This window comes from Nannobrachium achirus (assembly GCF_963921795.1).
Source record: "Nannobrachium achirus genome assembly, chromosome: 6".
In the NCBI taxonomy this organism is placed as follows: domain Eukaryota; kingdom Metazoa; phylum Chordata; class Actinopteri; order Myctophiformes; family Myctophidae; genus Nannobrachium; species Nannobrachium achirus.
The window spans coordinates 32,030,214-32,049,135 of record NC_137815.1 but is presented as its reverse complement, the minus strand read 5'-3'; the positions used below and the strand labels follow the sequence as shown (position 1 = coordinate 32,049,135).

The window sequence follows — 18,922 nt, the reverse complement described above, 5'->3', positions numbered from 1 at the left end:
TGCCTACCCTCAAATGAATAGGTGCTTTCTCTACCTACAGTTTTTCTTAGATTACTATTTCTATGCACTCGATGTATTCTTGTTGACGTATTGATGTATTACCTTGTATTGATGTTAGGGCTGTCACGTTATGACATTTTACATGACGATTAATTGTCACTCAAATAATTGACGATTAACCATTTAATTGTGTTTTTGTCGTTGATAATTACATTTCTGTTTGGCTTTTAGGCTTTGAAGTTGTACATGGTAGATATGAAACATAACCTAAATACACAAAGAAATTACTGACATATTTGACAACTTACTACTTAAAAAATAACTTTGATAGTGGAAATAGCCGATCTACAAGCTCACAACGCGTCGCGATGCGACGCGTTGTGAGCTTGTAGATCTGCTATTTCCACTATTTCTGTCATTTTTCAACATTCACGATTATGACGATTATGACAAAATAATTGCGATAATGTCAAATAATCACGATTAGACGATTATGTAATAATTGTGACAGCCCTAATTGATGTTGGCTCTACGTCCTCCCGGTGGGGTCTCCTCACCGGGAGGTGAACCAGTAGGATACAATGCACGGTGACGACACATAAATCTGTGTTGGGAGGAATCAATTGGCATAACAACTAAACTAGGGAGAAATAGATGGTAAAAGAATAACAAATGTGGCTACTCTAAATAAAACAAAATACAATACAATTCTACTGGGATTTTAGTTAGTTTAGCCTAGGATCAGTAGCATTTCCCGGTTTCTGATCCGGTTGGGAGCGGAAATATCCTACCACCAGTGGTCCTTAGCGGGGTTCCAGGTGGTCCCCGGCTAAATGATGCAGAGTTGGTAACCAAATGGACCCTCTTGAGAGCGTAAAATGAAAGGAGGCTAAATCTCATCAAATGCTGGTCCGTGGCTCAAATGCATTAGAAATAATGGACCTTGATGTGAAAAAAGGATGAAACCCGCTACTGTACGCGGTTTTTGTCCGACATCGGCGATATGTAATGTAATGTGTGTATGTACAGGTATGTATATAATTTGCATGGCAGCAGTCATTGACATGTCTACCCCTTAGAAAGTCATGTTGTAAAGGGGAGCTTTGTGTGTGGGTGTGTAATGTCTGGCTGCTACATCAGTGCTGCCGTTGCCTTGACATGCTGCTGCAGAAAGAATCCTTTTCCATTGGCTCTTTATTGGCAGATCCTTTAGTAAACATCCATACTACAGCCTACACTGCCACCTTGAGGTTCAGTGACAGACCCCTGTCCTCACATCACCACAACCATCGATTGCACTCTTAAGCAGGACAAACAGCGGCTTATGAGGCAGTGTTATCTGCTACCACATGTACTGTAGGCTATTGATAATGCTTGTTTGGAATTCCAAGGGAGCTCTCTGTGGTACGCTAGCATTAAAACCCATTCAGAACGGGTACACATTATTGTGTATCATTACTTTATGCTTTAACTATTGAAAAATAGCAGATATACAAGCTCACAGCGCGGCACCGAGTGCCGCGCTGCGAGCTTGTAGATCTGCTATTTTTTAAAAATCGTGAAAATTAGAATTTTGACCCGATTCTATAAGTGTCTTTTGAATCCTTCTAAGGTTTTTTGAAAAACCTATGTTTCTATGTCGGCAATCTGGCTATATAGCCATCGTCAAAGAAAAGGTCCTTCACTTAACGGGAGCTCAGTTAGTCTGTTCTTGAGAGACTACTATGTCAGTGGTTCTCAACCTTTTTCATGTGAAGGACCCCCAAAATGATATTTATTTGGCCACGGACCCCCATTTCAAAATATCTAGTTCCAGGGACCACCCAGAAGCAAAATTTGAGTTACAAACGTTCGCTTTGAAAATACATATATTCAAAGATTTACACACATTTTCACGACTTTTTCGAAAATAGCAGATCTACAAGCTCGCAGCGCGGCACTCGGTGCCGCGCTGTGAGCTTGTATATCCGCTATTTTTCACTGGTTAAAGCATTCAATAATTCTAGGCCTAAATGGCTTAAGCCCCTAATACAACACACAGCCCAGACTAGAGTTACTCTCCCTGCCCTGTAGAAGTCCTGTTTGACCCCCGTCTGGACATGGGACAGGAGAGGTGGACGGAGGTGGATATTCTTCCGTTCCTGTTGGAAGTTGTGTTTTCTTTATTACAGTGACAACAGCTGAGCATGTTGGCAGCACAGAATAACAAGGCATTCTCACTTCTCCGTAGGCTACCTCCGTCCACTCTGTTCACAGTATAGCGAGTACGATCGAAGAGGCACGCGCAATCAATCAGGCGCTCACAAACCTGAACACACTACCCGCAATGTTTTGATTCCTTAGCCGTGACCGCACATACTGTACTGTACTGTAGCTGCTGGGATCTGAGTGTTGACAGCGTTCCTCCCGGGCAGGCACTTTCACCTTGTCTTGTCTGTGTTTTTCTGTGTTAAAAAACACTATTTCTCCCTTAATGGTCACATTTATGTTCATTTCTGTCTCCCTTCCTGACCGTGAATACAATTTGGTTTAGTTTTAGTCATATTTTAGTCATCTGAAATGTTTTAGTGTTAGTCTAGTTTTAGTCAACTAAATATCATAAGATTTTATTAAAATATTTTCACGGTGCATTGATGGCGTTGTAATGGCTGATTTTACGTTTGTACTTTACTTGAATATTTCCACGTTCTACTCCACTACATCTCAGATCCAAATATTGTACTTTTACTCCACTACAATTATTTGAAAACTTTAGTAACTAGTTACTTTGCAGATATAAATTATTATAATATTATAAAACATACAATACATAAACCAATTTAACCCTATTTTTACCCAGGCTGTTTGAAAATAGCTGATCTACAAGCTCACAATGTGTCGCATCGCAACGCGTCGTGAGCTTGCTATTTTCAAACATTTTGATGGCAATACTTTTCTACTCTTACTCGTAACATAGTCTACATTGCTGTATTGATACTTTTACTTTAGTAAAAAAAAAGAATGGAGGATGAAAAGCTGCTCTGCTGTGTGTTCCCAGTGTGCAGCAGCGCCCCGGTGAACATGAAGATCCAGCCGCTGAACCGGACCTCGTTGATGGTGAGCTGGGAGCGGCCGCGCGCCGTCTACCACCCGCCCATCAGCGGCTACATGGTGTCCTACAGCTGGGTGAAGAGCGATGTGGCCAACGAGAAGACCTTCGTCAAGACGGGAGACCAGAGCATGGTAAGATGTCCGCTACGGCAGTGGTTCTCAACCTGTGGGGGGTCCCCAAATTATTTTGGGGGGGTCCCAAGCTGATCAACTTAATGTGCAACATTGTTTTCTCACTCAACAGTAAACAAGGCAACTTAAGGTTTAAGTGTAAAGAGGGTATCTACACATTTTTAAAGTGACAATTTGAGGACTTTTTAATACCTCTAATTAAACATTGGTCAAATTGTCAAATATTAGAGGCAGAAATGGTGAAAATATAGCAGATCTACATGCTTACAAGGCCTCGCAACCGTCTTATATACAAAATGTAATGCCTCAACTCTTAGTGCCCATCAGGGTGGGGGGTCCCCAGTTAAAATATTATTATTTTGGGGGTCGCGGCCTGAAAAGTTTGAGAACCACTGAACTACGGTACCGTGATGATTTCCTCTGATACCCGAGAGGCATTCACGCCTTGTCTCTCATCATACCACCATCACATGGGAATATATCAGCTGACCGCTATAGACCACTTTGCACACATGCTGAGACACCACATAAGACGTAGTAAGATGTCAGTGATGGAAAAAGTACTCGAATGTTTTACATGACAGTAACAGTATCCATTCTGCAATGTAGAAACACTCAGGTGAGCTTGTAGATTGGCTATTTTCAAATGGTCGAAATGTATTTAGGGCTGAAGTGGTTAATGTAGGTTTTATAATAATAATCAAAATCTACAAAGTAACTAGTGACTTTTTCAATTAACTGTAGTGGAGTAACAGTACAATATTTGGATCCGAGACGTAGTGGAGTGGTAGTAAAAGTATTGGAAATTGTACTTACTTTACACCACTGCCCGCTTGCTTTGGACAGTTAAAATATTGCCATAAAGATCTAAAAACGGTACAACCCATCATTTCACATTATTATATTCCTGATTTTAGTACTGCTGCCAATACTCCAGTGTTTCCTAGTTGAAAGGCAGCTGCAAGCAGACAGCGCTTCGACCGCCTGCCGCTCGCTGCTGCCACTCGCTGCTGCCACTCACCGCGGTCTGCGAGCGGCATCAAACACAGAGGCTAACAGTCTGTCTTTTGCACAGCCGTGTGGTGAAATGCTTTCAAACAACGGGCCAAACACTAGGCGGAATCAAAGTGAAAGGAAAAACTCTGGATATCTGGAGGGGAAAGTGGAAGAGGGAGACCGGAATGCCCGCTGGGTTTGGCTCGACGTGATGCAGCAGCTAAGAGAGTGCTTTTTTTCAGATGTGCAGATCAATGCTGACAATCCTGTCGTGTATACAGACAGACAAGTGGAGTGAAATACAGGAAAGATGAGGTAGTTTAGCCCATTTAGGCCTAGAATTATTGAATGCTTTAACTATTGAAAAATAGCAGATATACAAGCTCACAGCGCGGCACCGAGTGCCGCGCTGCGAGCTTGTATATCTGCTATTTTTGAAAAAGTCGTGAAAATGTGTGCAAATCTTTGAATATATGTATTTTCAAAGCAACGTTTGTAACTCAAATTTTGCTTCTGGGGGGTCCCTGGAACTAGATATTTTGAGATGCGGGTCCGTGGCCAAATAAATATCATTTTAGGGGTCCTTCACATGAAAAGGTTTGAGAACCACTGACATAGTAGTCTCGCAAGAACAGACTAACTGAGCTCCAGTTAAGTGAAAAGGAGCTTTTCTTTGACGATGGCCGGCCAGATTGCTGACATAGAAACACAGGTTTTTCAAATAAATCTTAGAAGGATTCAAAAGACACTTATAGAATCGGGTCAAAATTCTAATTTTCACGATTCTTCAAAAATAGCAGATCTACAAGCTCGAGTGCCGCGCTGTGAGCTTGTATATCTGCTATTTTTCAATAGTTAAAGCATAAAATAATGATACCCGTTCTAAATGGGTTAGATCAGAGCTACTCAAACGGTCCTTTGCCTCGAGGCAAAAGTCAAGTGTGCCGTGGAATTGGAGACCACACCAATACGTTGCTTACGGTCCTGACGTCACTCCCACAGTCCCGCCACCCCTGGATTATGTATTCTTTGTATTGGAATTCCCCTAGGCCAGTGATTTACAACCCTTTTCATACCAAGGTTCATTATTTATTCGTCATTTGAGCCTCAGTCAGTAGTGTAATTATAATATAATAATTATAATGGGTTGATGAGTTTTATAAACCCAAGGGCCCTCCTTACTGGCGACAGTGGCGAGGGATCTTTTTTTAATTCATTTTGTTTTCAATAAATAAAAATAGCCACCACTCATAGTATCTATATATAAATTCATAGGATATTATATGTATTTAGTCATTTCCAATATATTAGAGGTCTCTAATCTCCTAATCTATGGGCCCCCCTCACAAAAGTACAGGGCCCTTTTGATCTGAAAACCTATGTGGAATAAGGTCTAATTTAGCCCCTGGCCTCAGTCCCAAGACTGTTTTATCATTTTATCATTGGATAAGATTTGGTCCACAATTCCATGCTGTATTGACGTTGGTACCATAGGAGAGATAACAGGCAAACATTGACCAACATAACAATTCTTCTACATATATCTAATTGTGTAGACTTCTTGTAAATTAAGTAATGCAGATGTTTAACAATAATAACCAGTTATTAGGGTCCATTTGGTCTCATATTACGCTCTCAAGAGTTAAAGATGTATAAGGGTCCATTTGGTTATCAACTCTCTGTCATTTACATTAGCTGGGGACCACCTGGAACCCCTCAAGGACCACTGATGGTCCCCGGACCACTGGTTTTGAGAACCACTGCCATAGGCGAATCTAAAATCGAGTCATATAAGAACTGTGTTCCAAAAATAAACACAACAACCACCCCTGAGATTTTAGGTATGTGACGTTTATGATATTGAGTTACATTTGATGTCTGTGTTTGGAGAAAAAAAAGTGATAGCTCTTCACAGTCAGTTGATGCTTCATATCCATAAGAGTAAAATTGCCGGGGTGATTTGGAGTACAGTTCATATTGAACTGTTTGACTCGATCTAAGATTCCCCTTTGGGGATTCCAATACAAAGAATAACGCAGTGAGTGACCCAGGGCGGATGTATAATGAAGGGCAAAATGATATATTTGCTGTACGAGTTCACTGCACTCAGATGGCCTCCAGTCTAACAGAGCACCTTTGGGGATGTGCAATGTGAGATTTGCATCATGGACCTGAAGCTGACAAATCATGGCAATATGGACCAGAGAATCTCTGTGGAAATGTTTCCAGCACCTTGTTGAATCTCTGCCGTGAAGAATCTTCAAGGCAGTTATGAAAAGGCAAAAGGGGGGCCGTCTAACCTGGTGCTAGTCAAAGATGTACCTGAGAATATTTAGTTTAGAGGAGATGAAGGCCTGCTGAGCCTCGTTGCCCTGTTTTAAATCCCTTCTGAAACTCACCTTTATAGCTGCTTTCAGCCCCCAGCACTCCCATTTGAATGTGTCATAATGTTTTTACCTTTATGATGCATTGTTTTTATCTTTGTATTGTGGATTCCTCTGTCAAGCACTTTGTGACTCTGTTCTTAAAAAAAAATGCTATACAAATAAAGTTTATTGCGACCGAAGGTCGCAGTTTACCATGAGAAATGTCACAGCTTGTCTGTGTGTAGACGTGAAGCTGTGTGTGTACACATTTTTACAGTCTATGGGTTGGTTCCCTTGACACATCACTGTGATATCACAGGTGACATCACCTACAGTATGTAAAAGTCCATATATGGGTATTCCCCAGAGTCCCTTTTATGCCCATATATGAAGATCCCTGATTTCATCAATATTAAGCCCATGTCTAACAGGACTTCATATGGGAATGCCCATACAGTATATGGAGGAAGACAGCCCATATCTGTGCGGCTGTTTCAGACAGGGATCTCCATGTATGGGCATAAAAGGGATGTACTATACAGTATATGGATCTCCATATATGGGTAACTGGTCCGATATACAGTACATCACTGGCCAGGTGGCCAAGAATTGGCGCGGTCGCATGTCTCCCTGAGGCGTCTTACTAGTTACTAATTTTATTATAATATTATTTCCTGAAGCAAACCAATATAAGTTCACGGTCACATCAGGCCCATCATGGGTGGGTGGCTTTCATTGGAACTTGTAATGAGTTAAGGTGAATAAAAAAAAAAGTGGAAGGCAAATAATTCAGAGTGAATAAGTCAGAATGAAAGGCTCTGAGAGAGAGTGACTGATGTGCAGCTGACTTTTATCTCTCTGTGGTTGGACTCAATCAGCACCGTCCATCACCCCCCCCCCCCCCCCCCCGACCCCCCCCCCCCTTCCTCACACAGCCCTCTGTGTTTTTTTTCCCCCACTTCATTTCCATTTCAATTTTCAACTTCTTTACCCCGGACGCCTTTTTATCTGGGTCATTTTGAGGAACCACTGGCATATCAAACCAGCAGAGACTAGAAATTTAGAATTGTCGAACACCAGAAATTCTGACATTCCAGACAGACGTACATTCAGAACGATGACTTGACATCATTTTGTCGTTAACCACATCCATATTTTAAATGGTCGATCCAAGTGCAAACGTAGACCATGGCATGTTACTGTGGGTGTGATAGTTGTACACGTGTCTTCTTGTGTCTTGCAGAAAGCGGTGATAACCAACGTGTCCCCAGACATGCTGTACTTGTTCAGAGTGCAGGCTGTGTGTCATCAAGACCTGCGCAGTGACTTCAGCCAAACGCTGCTCTTCAGAGGTATCTTCTCTAAACCATCAATTCATCACTTCATACATTTTCAATATTGCATATCGTCACTGTCGGGCAGAAAACTCGTATCTCCAAGTATCAAATGTGTTTTTTTTTTTGTTTTTTTTTCGCAAAGTAAAGCTCTGCTTCATCATACAAGGCCGCCGCACAAAAGTAGTGAAAACAGCAGATCTACGAGCACACAACGCCTCGCAGTGCGAGGCGTTGTGTGCTTGTAGATCAGCTGTTTTCACTAGTTTAAATCATTTTTTAAATGAAAAATGCTAAACGAACGGTTTTGGACATACAAGGTTTTCACTCGACAACGACGATATATTCCATACACGGTTAAAGGCAAGCTCTAATTGTTTTTCTTTTCATCTCTCCTTACATTATCCCAGCCAATACAACAAGGATTTTCGAAGGATCGCGTATAGTGAAAACTGGAATGGTGAGTTATTGATTGATTGATTGAATACGTTATTAGCAATTTGCAACAACAACAACAAAAAAACACACAAAAGTACAGTTCCTGTTGGGGCAGCTGGGTTGGGGGTTTGGGCGGTAAATGAGTTAAGGGCATGCTAATTGCTTTGTGATTAATTGATTGAAATTAATTGGATATATGCTGTGTACATATTTGCCACGTGAAGCATTTCAAAAACATTTAATTTCAAATGGCATTTTGGTAGATGATTGAATCAATGAATTACAAACTTTAAAGGTCAACATGTTTTATTTCCATACAATCCATCTAGCTTAACCCATTCATAACGGGTACACATTATTGTGTATCATTATTGTATGCTTTAACCATTGAAAAATAGCAGATATACAAGCCCCCAGCGCTGCACCGAGTGCCGCGCTGCGAGCTTGTAGATCTGCTATTTTTGAAAAAAACGTGAAAATTTGAATTTTGACCTGATTCTTTAAGTGTCTTTTGAATCCTTCTAAGGTTTTTTGAAAACCCTATGTTTCTATGTCAGCAATCTGGCCAGCCATCGTCAAAGAAAAGGTCCTTTTCACTTATCTGGAGCTCAGTTAGTCTGTTCTTGAGAGACTACTATGTCAGTGGTTCTCAAACCTTTTCATGTGAAGGACCCCCAAAATGATATTTATTTGGCCACGGACCCGCATCTCAAAATATTTAGTTTCAGGGACCCCCCCCCCCCAGAAGCAATATTTGAGTTACAAACGTTCGCTTTGAAAATACATATATTCAAAGATTTGCACACATTTTCACGACTTTTTCAAAAAAATAGCAGATCTACAAGCTCGCAGCGCGGCACTCGGTGCCGCGCTGTGAGCTTGTATATCTGCTATTTTTCACTGGTTAAAGCATTCAACAATTCTAGGCCTAAAAGTGTGGCTATACGCGAGGCTAACCTGACACCACTGTGTCTCTGCTCCAGCCCACGGTGTCTCCGGCCTCCTCGGCCGACATGGCTCCCATCAGCTCGGGCTCCTCCACGTGGACCTCGTCGGGCCTGCCGTTCTCCTCCTTCGTCTCCATGGCGACGGGCATGGGGGGCTCCTCCTCGTCCTCGTCCAGCGCCGGCAGCCAGGCCACGGTGGCCTCGGTGCTGACCAGCACCATGCTGGCGGGGCTGGGCTTCAGCGGAGGGGTCATCTCCTCGCTGCCCGGCGCTCTCTGGCCCACCCAGGCGCCCAAGCCGCCTCAGCCTCCTCACGCCCCCCACAGCAGCCCCAGGCCCACCACCCTCCCTCACCCTCGCCCGCCCCAGGCCCACCCTCCTCCTCCCTCGCAGCCCAGTGCGGCGGCAGAGCCCACGGCGGCCTCCTCGCGGGACGCCGCGGAGGCGCCCGGCGAAGACAAGCTGGCCACGCGGGACGGGGGGGAGGAGGAGGGAGAGGAGGGAGGGGAGAGGGAAGGAGGAGAGGAGGAGGAGGGCGAGGAGGAGAGGAGGCGCAAGAGCAAGACGTCTCCGGTAGGGATGTGTGAAAGTGACCGAAATGAAAGTCGATGATTTGTTTCTTGACGATTATTCTAATATTATAATAATGTTTTTGGGGGGATTCGTTTGGGTGAAATTGTTCTTAGGGTTTGTAAAATGTTTTTATCAAATGACCGTCCTAGGTAAAATTAGATTTTTAATGACTTCTTGTAAATGCAAAATATAGAATAAATACATGTTACACCCATACTAGGTATCCTAGTTTTAGTGTATGTATGTAATATAAAAATAATGTTATTAATATTTGATTTTTTTTACCTATTAACGATTATTGGAATATTCCGATCGTTTTGACCCATCCCTAGTCTCCGGACGACGTGGAGAAAGGACTCAACGGCAGCGTGGACATCAAGGAGCCGTCCGTCCCCAGCCCCGCCCCCACGTCCACGGCCAAGCAGAAAGAAGGAGGGAAGCAGCCAGCTCTCCAGGCCACCACGCTGTCCCCGAGCACCGCTGATGGAGTAGGAGAGGCCACCACAGCAGCCCCCACCCAGGTAGGGCTGTCACCATTACAAGATCTAAAGGGATAGTTCACCCCATAAATACTTTTTTCTTCTATCAATCATTTATCGATATTTTTTAGTTTTTGTCGCATTCCTAAGTCAATAATTTGAGGAGGCTCTTTGAGTCTCCATAGGGAACCACTGCTGGTCATCAAATTATTGGCTTAGGAATGAGACAAAAACAACCACAAATAGCCATCAATTCAAGTCTCCGTGGGGTGAGTAATTGATAAGAACATTTTTTATTCCTTTTTGGGTGAACTATCCCTTTAAGTTGATGATTAATTGTCATGCAAATAATTGCGACTAGCGTGACAAATAACTTGAATATACAAAGACATTAATGACATATTTAATGATTGTTTACTTAAAACTCATTTAGTGCTCCTGAAATTAACGGATTAAAATGTCCAGCGTGCCTCCCGCAGGCTGCATCCACGACCGTTGTCTTATTTTGAAGGCCAGAAGTCCATAGCGTAAACACTTCCGGTTTGACGTCATCGCGTCATTCACAGGAAGCGGTCATCGTCAACATGTGGTTGTGTAATGGCGGATCGGTGCTTTTCAACATGTGTTATATAAGCGAGAATCTACTGCCATCCTCCCTTTAAAAGTGTTGTTTTGAGATAATGGACATTAAAGATGAGATTCCCCGTCTGCCTCAATGTTATGGGATTACTATTTTGTGCTCGTGGATCCGCGATGATGATGAATCGGCGAGGGCGATCGTGTCAGGACCTTCCGCGCACCAACAGGTAATAGAGTACCGCCGCTACAGTAATAGAGTACTTTTCACGAGTATACTCGGGATCGGCAGCATGTGCTACTCGAGTATTTTTCACGAGTATTCTCGGGATCGGCGCTAATTGAGTTAAAACAAGTACTTAAAACAAGTAAATAGCCGAACTACCTTCTTACAAAGCTTCACAAAGTGACATATTGTAAGCTTGTAGATCAGCTATTTCAATTTTTAAAACATACTTTTTATCACGGATACGATTTTGACGATTATCTAAAATAATTGCGATTAGAGGACTATGTAGTAATTGTGACAGGCTTACACACAGGTGTGTCGCACCAAATTCTGGGCCCTGGGTACAAGGATTCACTTCAATTATTTTGTGCTTTAACTATTGAAAAACCGTGAAAGTTTTGCAAGTCTTTGAATATTATTTCAAATCCTTCTAAGGTTTTTCGAAAAACCTATGTTTCTATGTCAGTGGTGCTCAAACCTTTTCATGTGAAGGACTCCCAAAATGATATGTATTTGGCCAAGGACCCCCATCTCAAAATATTTAGTTCCAGGGACCCCCCAGAAGCAAAATTTGAGGTACAAATGTTCGCTTAAAAAAAATACACATATTCAAGATTTGCACACATTTTCACAACTTTTCGGTGCCGCGCTGTGAGCTTGTATATCTGTAACTCAGTTATCTGTAACTATTGTAACTCAGTCCCCCCCCCCTTGTGACGCCCCTGCGTACACACAGGTGCCTGGCAATGACACGGCGGAGATGCAGATCCCCCTCAGCCCCACTCTCTACCCCAAGGTCAGCGGCGAGGGCAAGAGTCTCTGGCCCTTCCTCGTCCCCCCAGGTGAGTGAGTGAGTGAGAGTCTCTCTCCAGGGACACTCCATCCACATCACTGATGAGTCATTGTTTAGCATTTTGTCGCTGTCGGGCAGAAACCTCTCATATGCAGATTCTAACTTTTTTTTTTTTTTTCGTAAATCAATGCCCTACTACAGCGTCACACAAAAATGTCAAAAGTAGCAGATCCACGGGGGCCACGGTGGTCGCAGTCTGTAGCGCTGTTGCCCACACAGCTAGAAGGTCCCGGGTTCGATTCCCGCCGGGGACGCTGGGGCCTTGTTCTCTCCTCCTTTCTGTGTGGAGTTTGTATGTTCTCCCTGTGTCCCCCTCACAAAAAACATGCAGTAATCCTGGTCTCTATACTGCCTCCCCCTGGCCAGCCAGGGCGCCTGATGGAGGGGAAAGGAACTGGTTGGAATAACATGTTCCTTCCACGCGCTATGTCCTACCAGCCAGGGAAACTCTCTCCTGTCAGGTGAAAAGAAGCGGCCTGCTCACTCCTCATGCATTGAAGGAATCATGAGCTTAGTTCAGGGCTCACTGCAGGTTAGCAGAGGGAGAGTAGCACTCAGGATTACAGCTTAGGCAATTGGCAGTGGGTGACAAATGGGTTAGAAAAAGATTTGGGTTAAAAATGTATTTAACGTTTCTTTTGAAGGAAAATAACAGATTCAGATATCAATCTTGATATATAAAAAAATATACACATACAAGTTGCATGTAATATTCAGTACATAAGGCGCACAGTTAAACATAGCAATAGTATGGGCACCCCATAAAATATACTATCAATACAATGATGCCATTAAAAGAGCAGCAGATAATAACAAATGTGACAGAGTATACATAATAAGTGACAGTGCGATGCGGTTGATAAATGAGCTGCTCACTTAATGAGATGGAGCGGAAGACTTTTTCTCGGTCAATCCGTCACGCCGTTCTGCCATAGCCAAGAGTTCTGGTGACATTCCGAGGAGCCCAGGGTAATATGAGGACGCGTACAGTATAATACGGTGGGATTAGAACTCCCCATTGGAATATACCGACGTTCTCCATTGTATAATGAGGACGACCCACTGCTACTCTGCTTTTGTCTAGCAACAAAGTCTTTGGTTAAACATCAGGGTGAATCAACCGTCAACCGTGTGATAACAGCAATAATAATGCTCTACAAAGCCAAAGGGCAGTAACTACACAAGAAAGAATCAATGATAAATGGGTTTATTCAGGTGTATTCAGTGATAATGAAAGTGGCCGGGGGTCATCTTGTACCTTACTGACCTTACAGTGTGGAAATGTTTAGTTTTTTATAGATTTTTTTACACCATTATAATGTTCTCGTTTTGATCATTAGACCCAATCACTGAATATCGGTAGGCCAGCTTCAGGATATGTATGATACTGATTTACTATGTGACTGGCATTTTATGAGTTCAGTAGTTTACAATCTAGGCATTTAGCAGACGTTCTTAATTCAGAGCGACTGTGGTTCTCAAAACTTTTATTTTGACCATCACAACTAAACATCATAACTACGGCCATACTCTACCCTGATTGGTCGAGGACTGGCTGGCCACCTCTGAAAACCGAATGTAGCTATGCTCGTAACACAGGCCATAGTGGAAGTCCTTATATGGTCAGCACACATTCTAGTGAGGAGAATGAATGGAAAATGTACCAATTATATTTTTATTTGAATGAAATACAATCACTGAATATACCATTAAAAGTGTATCAACTGGACAGCCAAATGAGATATCGGCATTTAAGTGATATTACACTAATTGTATACCTCTAGAGTCTAGAGGTAATTGTTTATCCCCCCAAATTAGATACATTGACCTTTGGGATATACAAATAAGTCGACTTATTTTATTTGTGTATCCCAAAGGTCAAATTATCAGTGTGTCCTAACACGTAGTTACTAGGGCATTCACGAATAGTGATTTTTGGTATTCGAATTATTCGACCTCAAAGTATTCGAATAGTCGAATATTCGACAGGACTGGCCAAACTATCAAATATTAAGTAAGCAAGAGGCGGACATTGTGAAAATAGCCGATCTACATGCTCACAACGCCTCGCGTTGTGAGCATGTAGATCTGCTATTTTCACAATATTTATCTGCGGAACCGAGTCACGTTAAATGTAACACCTACAATTCCAAGTGCTTGTCAGGGTGGGGGTCCCCTGTTCAAATATGTTTATTTTGGGGGTCACGGCCTAAAAAGGTTTGAGAACCCCTGGTATAGAGCATTAACAAATTCATCCACCAGGGGCATTGACAACTCATTCTTATGACTTCCAATCTAGCCAAGCTTTATAAACTATATATTTTTAAAGAGAAAACAATACAACATTTTAAATAAGCGAATATTCTACTTCGGTGAACAACGTCGAATAGTGAATTTGATATTCGATTGTTCGAATATTCGAATATTTGGTGAATGCCCTAGTAGTTACTGCAATTTGGCTTTGTAGGGCAGAATACACCAGGGCCGTTATGCACAGTTCTGTGAGGACCACCAGTGGTCCTTGAAGGGATTCCAGGTGGTCCCCAGCTAGATGATGGAGAGATGGAGAGTTGGTAACCAAATGGACCATTTTACATTCTCAAGAGTTACATCATATCAGAGCTGCTGTATCCACAAGTTTTCCAACATTCCATCGGCAGTTTCCGGCGTTGCAGCCGAGAGTGATCTACAAGCTCACAACGGTTGCATCTGCGACGCGACGTGAGCTTGTATGTCTGCTGTTCTCCGGAAGTGTCCCACCAATAATTCTACAGTAAATTATTGTGGAAACAGGTGGATAGGCGTTTAATTCCAACACCTGCTGTACATGGCCTCTTATTATTGCTTCTGAGTGTTAATTTAAAATGGTCTACACTCTTCCGTTAAATTGTAAACCACAGTTTAGATTTTAAAGGTAGTCACCTCGACTACCTTACTCCAATACTTCGCTTCTCCATAACCCAGAGGCCTGAAGGCACTGAGTGAGACTCTTGCCCAAAGCGCTGGGTTGCTTTGGGGCATTCTTTATATTTCAGAACGTAGTTGCCTTCCAGGGTGAAAACACTTCACCAGGGTGTTGTTCTTATAAATGGAAAGCGCTTTGCCTATAGTGTGCTCTCTGGCAGGCGTTTCCTCTTCAGTAGAATAATGGAGCAATTTCAGCGAGCCTTGATTTGCACCTTAGGGTAAACCCAGTCAATTACCTCCTTGGTCTTTTGCAATCATTCTCCACGACTGGAGGAAACGTCTCACCTCTCTGCTTGATGTTTGAGCCTTTATTGTTTATATATTCCTTCAATTGAAGGTGCAGTCAGTATAATCAAAACAAATTACTTTGCTGATTGTGTTAATGTGTGTGGATGTAGCATAATGTGATCTATATTTATATATACCGGTAGAACACTTTCTCTCTTTCAATACCGGTACATAGATTTTTGACTGAGTTACAGTGCACATTACAGAGACACACTTAAAGACAACATAAACACACAAAAAAGTACCGGTAAATAAAAACAGAATCAACTAAATTAGAATGGACGGATGAATGAATGAAAATACAAACTTGTATGTGCAATAAAAAATTCACATTTTTGGAAAATGTATCCTTATATACATTTGCCGCGACGTCGCCCACCCCTCTGGTTTTCGCTCGCGGAGCCTCTATTAGAGCGAGGTTCCGCGGCGACGTCCATAGAGGTAAATGGCCATGTTGTCCAGCCCCCAAAAATGTTATATTATTATTTATTTATTTGATTGGTTCAGGCTACGTCGCAACGCAATAGCCGACGTTCCATATGCGGACAGTATTTCGCGGGACATTGCATCGCGTCGCTCGCTCACGTGCAGTGCGGATGAGGTATCTGGTTTAAGGATACGTTGATGGTTAAAGTTTGAGTTAACTGACAGAAACACAGAAATGTTTACTCAAGTACTGTACTTAAGTTTGGGGTATTTAGTATGTACAGTATTTGTTTCCATATATATTTCCAATTTTCAATACGTTTACTACTTTCCACTACATATCAGAGGCAAATGTTGTACTTTTGCTCTTCCTCATGATCCTATTTGCAGATTATACCAGAGTGTCAGTCTACTTCATGTGGATTATGCAGTCCTCACACGCTGCCATAAATATGCACCTCAATCCCATGTACAACGCGCTGACTTGTCTTTTTTTGTGCTTTTCTTTCTAATTTCACCCTCTTCTTTACTCCTGTAACCCTTTGATGTGACAATACATTCTGATTCTGATTCCACCACTGCTCTAGATGGGACCAACCTGTCCAACAAGACGCGCGGCCCCCACCCTGGCATGGGTAAGATGATGTGGATGGTTCCTCTGGTGGTGGTGTCTGCTCTCACGCTGCTCTGTCTGGTGCTGCTGCTGGCTGTGCTGGTGTACTGGAGGTGAGACTCTCTCAAACAGTTCCAGTTCATTTCGTTTTAACTAAACAGTTACACAGTTCAACTTGATTTAGACCAGTGTTTCTCAAACTTTTCAAATTTCAAGGACTCCCCTTAACTCTGACAAATGTACAAAATGGAACCAGATGGACCCGTTAGGGTTCATTTGGTTCCATTTGTACACTGTCAGAGTTACAGACTTATATGGGTCAATTTAGACCCCCCTAAAGGAACCCACAGAGTCTTTGAATCAACTTTTAGAACCACTGATTTAGACTGACAAAGTGTCGCATTACAACTGGGTGTTTTCACTATTTGTCATTATGACAAAGTATACAGTGCTTAAGTGGGTAGGACCAGAGCCTGTCGTTTATTTTTTGTATATGTACAATATGTATCATTTTTTTAACGGCTCTGCCAAGGCCCTACACATACTGTCAATTATGGGCCTGTTCTATTCACTTTTCAGTTCAAAATTCCCTCGGCTTGCTTTCTGAGAAAAGCGATGCAAGCCTGGGTGCCGAGGTTATTGCCTTGAGGAATGCGTCAAAGTGATGAATGCGCTGCAAAATCCTGAATGCTAATTTAACTGCAAGAGTGTAAAGATGGACCTGAAAGGGTTTACATACAGTAAAGGTTGTATGTACAGTATTTAAAAGTATGTACAGTATGCACTTGTACAGTGTGTAACTGTCAATGCTTACCATGTGTGTATACCGTGTTTATACATACATAGACACACACACACACGCACGCACGCACGCACGCACGCACGCACGCACGCACGCACGCACGCACGCACGCACAGTACTAGAGCACTATTTTGTGTATTGCAAAGCGTCCTTGGGTTTTTGAAAGGGTTAGGGTTCTCCCAAGTTTCAAATTGGTACGCTTTTTTCGTAAAATAAAGCCCTGCTTCATCATACAAGACTGTCGCACAAAACTAGTGAAAATAGCAGTTCTACAAGCACACAAGGCGTTGTAGATCGGCTATTTTCACTCATTTAAATCATTTTTAAAATGATAAATACAAATGAACGGTTTTGGACATGGTCTCCACCCGACAACAACGATATACATCTCCCCCTCTCATGCGTGAGGGTGTGGGGCAGACCCCAGGGCCTCCTCGGGCTTGGAGGGATCCCAGCTGTGTCCTCATCTGCATAGCTGTGCTGCTTTGCCCAAGTAATTACATGGAGCAGAGCAGAGCAGAGAGCCAGTGGCATCATGATGCGTCCTCACTGGCTAATGAGCTGCGGAGAGCAGAGCACAAAGGATCCTCACCTCCACCAGTCAGTCCTGAGCTGAGTCTTTGTACTGTGGCTCTTCCCCAGTGGTGAAAAATGTACTGACGTATCGTTCTTGTCGGGCGGAAACTTTGTATGTCCAAGTTTCAGATTTGTATGTTTTTTGCAAAGTAAAGCCCCTGCTTCTTCATACAAGGCCGTTGCACAAAAGTAGTGAAAACAGCAGATCTACAAGCACACAACGCCTCGCGCCGCGAGGCGTTGTGTGCTTGTAGATCGGCTGTTTTCACTAGTTTAAATCATGTTTTAAATGATAATTTCAAAACGAACGGTTTTGGGCATACAAGGTTTCCACCCGACAACGACGATATCGTTGTTGTCGGGCGGAAACCTTGTATGTCCAAAACCGTTTTTAAATGTGATCTAAAATAGTGAATATAGCCGATCTACGAACGCCTTGCATCGCGAGGCGTTGTGTGCTTGTAGATCGGCTACGATATTTTACTTAAGTGAAAGTATCAATACCGCGATATAGGATTACTCTGTTACAATTAAAAGTCAGAAAGTATTGGCATCAAAATGAACTTAAAAGTACCAAAAGTACAAAATGTTTGATAATAACAGATCTACAAGCTCACAACGTGTCGCTATGCCACGCGTTGTGAGCTTGTAGATTGTCTATTTTCAAATAGCCACGGTAAGAAATAGGGCTAAAGTGGTTCATGTTTGTTTTATTGCAACCGTAGGTCGCAAGTTTACTATGAAAACCGGCATCTTGTCCACATATCTCTGTCTGTCTATCTGTACGTCACGCCTGACACTGTGGTTCTATGGGTTTGTCAATCTGACATCATGCTCTGATGTCACTGTGATGTTAGGGGAACCACTCTTAACAGAATGGGTTTGCCGCTCTGACATCACGGTCTGGCTTGATGTCCCTTTTATGCCCATATATGGAGATCGCTGATGTCATCACGAGTCACACTTGCAAATTAATTATGTTCTTGTCCTTTTTATGCCCATATATGAAGATCCCTGTCCCGATGTCATCAGCGCATATCTGGGAATGCCCATATTTGGTAATGCCCATATATGGGCATGTTCTGACATCACATCGTTGACTATCATGCAGTAGTCTCCATATATGGGTAACTGGTTCGATATATATCACTGGACAGATGGCCAAGAATTTTGCCCCTGAGGCGTCTTACTAGTAATAATATTATAATTTATCTGCAAAGTAACTCAAGTTTTCAAA

The 18,922-nt window shown here is 42.6% G+C and overlaps 1 protein-coding gene across 1 annotated transcript in view; it reads left to right on the top strand.

The window, feature by feature from the left end:
- LOC308286475 (receptor-type tyrosine-protein phosphatase gamma-like) overlaps positions 1-18,922 on the top strand; it is a 187,532-nt gene that overhangs the window by 137,643 nt on the left and 30,967 nt on the right. The window contains exons 9-15 of the mRNA XM_080727510.1: positions 3,038-3,222; positions 7,828-7,936; positions 8,329-8,378; positions 9,340-9,876; positions 10,209-10,397; positions 11,897-12,002; positions 16,282-16,420. Of these exons, the coding sequence (XP_080583636.1) occupies positions 3,038-3,222; positions 7,828-7,936; positions 8,329-8,378; positions 9,340-9,876; positions 10,209-10,397; positions 11,897-12,002; positions 16,282-16,420 (1,315 nt within the window). The remainder of the gene's footprint in view (positions 1-3,037; positions 3,223-7,827; positions 7,937-8,328; positions 8,379-9,339; positions 9,877-10,208; positions 10,398-11,896; positions 12,003-16,281; positions 16,421-18,922) is intronic.